This window comes from Cicer arietinum, chromosome 7, assembly GCF_000331145.2.
Source record: "Cicer arietinum cultivar CDC Frontier isolate Library 1 chromosome 7, Cicar.CDCFrontier_v2.0, whole genome shotgun sequence".
Taxonomy (NCBI): Eukaryota; Viridiplantae; Streptophyta; class Magnoliopsida; order Fabales; family Fabaceae; genus Cicer; species Cicer arietinum.
In genome coordinates this window covers 46,777,378-46,782,377 of record NC_021166.2, presented here as the reverse complement: position 1 = coordinate 46,782,377, position 5,000 = coordinate 46,777,378, and the positions used below count along the sequence as shown (strand labels likewise).

The following is a 5,000-nucleotide window of genomic DNA, read 5'->3' as shown; positions in this document are numbered from 1 at the left end:
CTAACTTAGTTGAATGCAAGTTTTGTCAACAACCAAGGTATCACCAAAGGAATAACTCTAGGGTAAGTAGGGGAAAATCAATTCCAAGGAAAGCAATGTTTTACCTACCTATTGTATCAAGATTGCAGAGATCGTTTGCATCAATACAAACTGCAGGAAATATGACGTGGCATTATGAGAATAGAAGAAATTCAAGCGAGTTGCGACATCCGTCTGATGGTCAGGCATGGAAACACTTTGATCAAATGCATCCTGATTTTGCGTCAGATCCACGCAATGTAAGACTTGGATTATCCTCAGATGGATTTACGCCGTACATACAAGCATCGTCTACCCCTTATTCTTGTTGGTCAATTATTGTTACTCCTTACAATCTTCCTCCTGATATGTGTATGTCTAAACCTTATATGTTCTTAGCTGCTGTGATACCAGGTCCTTCTAATCCTACAACTGGTATTGATATTTTTTTACAACCTTTGGTTGACGACTTGAAGAGGTTGTGGAATGGTGTCTTGACATATGATATTGCTCGGAGAGAAAAATTTATGATGAGAGCTGCATTGATGTGGACCATTAACGATTTTCCCGCTTATGGGAAGTTGTCAGGATGGGGCACCCATGGTAAATTAGCTTGTCCTATTTGTATGGAAGATACAAAAGCATTTACTTTAAAATTTGGCGGGAAAGCATCGTGGTTTGACTCGCATCGTAGGTTTTTACCTGCTGATCATGCATTTAGAAGGAACAAAGCTGCATTTATGAAGGGCTATGCAGAAAGTCTAGGACCCCCGCTTAAGTTGACATCAGAACAAGTTTGGAATAAAGTAAAAGATATGCCAAAGGTACATGTTGTTAATGGTGTGGCCTGTAAACCACAAGGTTATGGACAATGGCACAATTGGACAAAAAGATGTATTTTTTGGGATCTACCGTATTGGAAAGATAATCTTTTGAGACATAATCTCGATGTTATGCATATTGAGAAAAATTTCTTTGACAACATATTTAATACTGTGATGAATGTGAAAGGAAAAACAAAAGATAATGACAAAGCCAGAAAAGACATAGGTATATATTGCAGACGACCAGATTTGTTGTTGGTGGAACAAAACGGCAAGACCCTAAAACCTCGTGCGAATTACACTTTATCTACTAATGAAGCCAAATCTGTTTATCGTTGGATCAAAGAGCTGAAGACGCCTGACGGAAAATGGGAGGGTGCATGGGATGTGCTGATGTGGAAAATGTGCTGATGCACGAAAGATGTGCTGATGTGGAAAATGGGAGGATGCATGGGATGAAAAGTCATGATTGTCATATATTTTTAGAGTGTTTACTTCCTATTGCCTTTAGTGCTTTACCGACACATGTATTAAACCCACTTATTGAAGTGAGTCAATATTTCAAGAATTTGTGTTCTTCAACACTCATTGATAAAGATCTCATCAAGATGGAAAATGACATCCGATCATTCTATGTAAGTTGGAGAAAGTATTTCTTCCTGGGTTTTTTTATTCCATGGAGCATCTCTCAGTGCATCTAGCAAGTGAAGATTAGCTTGGTGGACCAGTTCAGTATAGATGGATGTATCCATTTGAAAGGTGATATATATATACATATACTTGATTTTCAATATACTTCAACTTATATATACATGGAGCTTATTGTACATCTCTTTGTATATTATAGGTTCATGGGTTATTCAAAACGGTCGGTGAAAAACAAAGCTAGAGTTGAGGGCTCAATTTGTTCATCTTACCTTCACCGTGAAACAACACACTTTTGTTCTCATTATTTCAACAACGAAACGTTGTCACCAGTTAACGGAAGAAACGCTACTGATAGTGTTATACGTCATCCACATGCTTTATCAGTTTTTTGCTTGTCTGGTCATCATGCTGGTAGGGATTTTCCGATTTTCTGGCCAAGCGACAAAGTATTTAATGCGGCACATGTTCACGTTTTGATTAACTGCACCGAAGTTAAACCATACATTGAGTACGTTTCAAATTTCTCTTCATATTAATTATATTTAATTATATGATTAAATTGATATTCACCATATATATGGTCATCGATCAGGGCATTTTTAAATACGGGACAATCATCTGATGATATACATTCAAATTTCCCATTATGGTTTCAACAACAAGTGCATCTCGAAGAACAAACTCCTATCAACATCCACTTAAGGCCCTTATCTATGGGCCCGAGTAGAAGTTTCAAAGAATGGCACACCTATTACGTCAATGGATACAAATTTCACACTGAATCTTGGACTGAAGGAAAAGAAACAATTAATAGTGGAGTTTGTATGAAAAGTGTCTCTGATAGTGGTGTAGTAGAAGATTTCTATGGCATAATTGAGCATATTTACGAAATTGACTACACGTTCCTAGATTATGCGAAAAAAGTGGTGTTGTTTTACTGTAAGTGGTTTGATCCATCTAGCAGAGGAACTAAAATAAATTTGATATCCAATACTGTAGACATTCGTATGAGCAAAAAATATCCACGGTTTGATCCATTTGCCCTGGCCCATAATGTAAGACAAGTGTATTATATATATATAGACATGGCTTCAGTGTCGGGAGTAGGAGGATCAGGAGGTTCGGATGGATCGGGAGGAACAGGAACGGCGGCAATACGAGGAATATCCAAAACATCACGTGGTAAGAAAAAAGTTGCTAAACGTGTTGTTAATGACCCATCTCTCATGCCGATGCCGTCCATTGGTACTAGTGGTGGAGCTATTCCTCTATATCCGGAGGTCCCAGTAGAGCCTTATACCTTAGACGAAATAATGGATCCCGGATGTATTGATTGCTACAACCGCATTGTCATCATTCTAGAAGGAGATGGGTATGTAAACTATGATTGATTAAATATTTCATTATTATTGCAATGTAATTACATTATTAATGTTATATTATTATTGCAATGTAAATACATTATTAATTTTATTAATTTATTTTTATATTTAATTTGCATATAAACTTTGAAGATATCTTCCTTTTAAATCATCTGCAAAGGCAATTGCTGAAATCATACAAGAGAAATATAAAAAACCATGGTTGTCTTGGGGCGAGATAAAAGAGGATAAGACACCTCAAATTAGAGAAGTTGATCAATTTTTACATTGTTTCAAAGTAAGTCATTAGATTAATTTATTTAATTACTATTTATTTATACATTTGATTAATTTACTGAATTACTAATTATATTTTTAATATTTTTTAAATTTCAACAAACAACAGACCAAATGCACTTGGAAAAGAGAGCATGATGCCGCAGTTTTGGCTTCATTTGACCATCGCTTTTCAAAGCGTCTCTCATCTATGTTGGCTTACGCACGTAATAAGGGGGAGGAAAAACGGCCTAATTGGATTGGTGAAAATGTTTGGACTGCTTTGTGGAGGAAATGGAACACAGATGCTTACAAACAGAAGAGAGAAAAAGCAAAGACTAATAGAGCATCTGAGAGAGGTACCAGTACTCATAAGGGAGGTTCCATGTCTGTTGGAGAAATTAAATATTATATGGTAATTTGTTATTATTTATAATATATATCTATTAATTTATTTTCAATTAATCATCACATTTCACCAACTTATAAACTTGACATTCATTTAATATTTTAGGAAAAGCAACTTGGAAGGGAGGTCACTCAGGCTGAGATACATCGCTATCTTCATGTTAATCCTGAAACAAATGAGTATACTGATGAATTATCAAAAAATATTCAGGTAATTATTATATATTAATTGTTATATATTAATTAGACCTATAAATTATTATATATTAATTATTAACTATTTTATTTTTTTATTTTTAATATAGGAACAACTTCAACAAATCATGAAAGAATGGGATGATCATCAAGCTACTCTTCCTCCTGCTCAGCGAGCTGGTCCAGTGCAGCGGAAACAATATGAGACCGCAAGTTTTATGCACATCAGTGGTGGCAAGTACAAAGGGCGTGTGCTGGGTGCCGGTAGTTTATCATCAACCTTTAAGAAAGGTCCAACCGGCTATATTCAGACTGAGACGTCTTCTTCTTATGCTAGTACGGATCGATCTCATCGTCCGTCGATAGATAATGATCTTGACCAGTTAAAGAAGCAATGGGCAAGTGAGCAAGAAGAAAAGACACAACAGCTGATACAAGCCGCAATTGATAAATTGAATGAGGAGTGGAAACAAAAGTTTCAAGAGCAGCAGCAGCAGTTTCAGCAGCAACAACAACAATTTCAACAACAACAATTTTCATTTCCTCCTGTGTTTCATCAGCAGTTCCCGCCTCGGCCTCAATACTTGCCTCAACAACCACTATTCCAGCAGCAACAAAATTACTCTCAATACTCCCAGCAGCAGCAACCGCCTCCAAATTTCCAACAGCAACACCAGGATCCTTCGAACTCTGCCTTCCAGCAACAGCAGCAGCCACCAATGTTTTAGCAACAACAATATTTTCATAATTATCCGTATGTTCCGTCCTCTTCACATCAACTTCCTCAACCTCAACCAGATCATCAAACTGCATACCGACCAACTATGCCAACAGATGGGTTGATCAGACCAGATTTAAATCAACCTCAACGGCTCCTCATTCAACTAGTGGTGGTGATATTGAAGATGAAATTCAATTTCAAACCATGATGTCTCCTCCAATACAAATTAATAATACTTTTGAGGGACTTCTTTCGTCGGGCATGGCAGGAAATAATGATGGTGTGAGTGGAGCTGGTCAGAGGAATTATTATGAGGATTGATGTCATTTGAATAATTTCATAATTTATTTTTGGGTTGTATGAACACATATTAATTATGTTGTCTTAGTTAATTATTGTGTGTTTAATTTTGCGTTTGTAAGACATTATTTATAAATTTTGGGTATGTAAGACATTATTTGTTAATTTTGGAATGCATGTTTTATTTGATTTTGTGGTAATTAATTTAATTATTATTAATATTATATTTTTATATATAATATTTATTTT

At 35.9% G+C, this 5,000-nt stretch overlaps 1 protein-coding gene across 1 annotated transcript in view; it reads left to right on the top strand.

Annotated features, from left to right (window-relative positions):
* LOC140918819 (uncharacterized) overlaps positions 1-4,473 on the top strand; it is a 14,931-nt gene extending 10,458 nt beyond the window's left edge. The window contains exons 3-4 of the mRNA XM_073363618.1: positions 3,642-3,746; positions 3,841-4,473. Coding sequence (XP_073219719.1) covers positions 3,642-3,746; positions 3,841-4,458 — 723 coding nt within the window. The 3' untranslated portion in view covers positions 4,459-4,473. The remainder of the gene's footprint in view (positions 1-3,641; positions 3,747-3,840) is intronic.
* Positions 4,474-5,000: the final 527 nt, after the last annotated feature.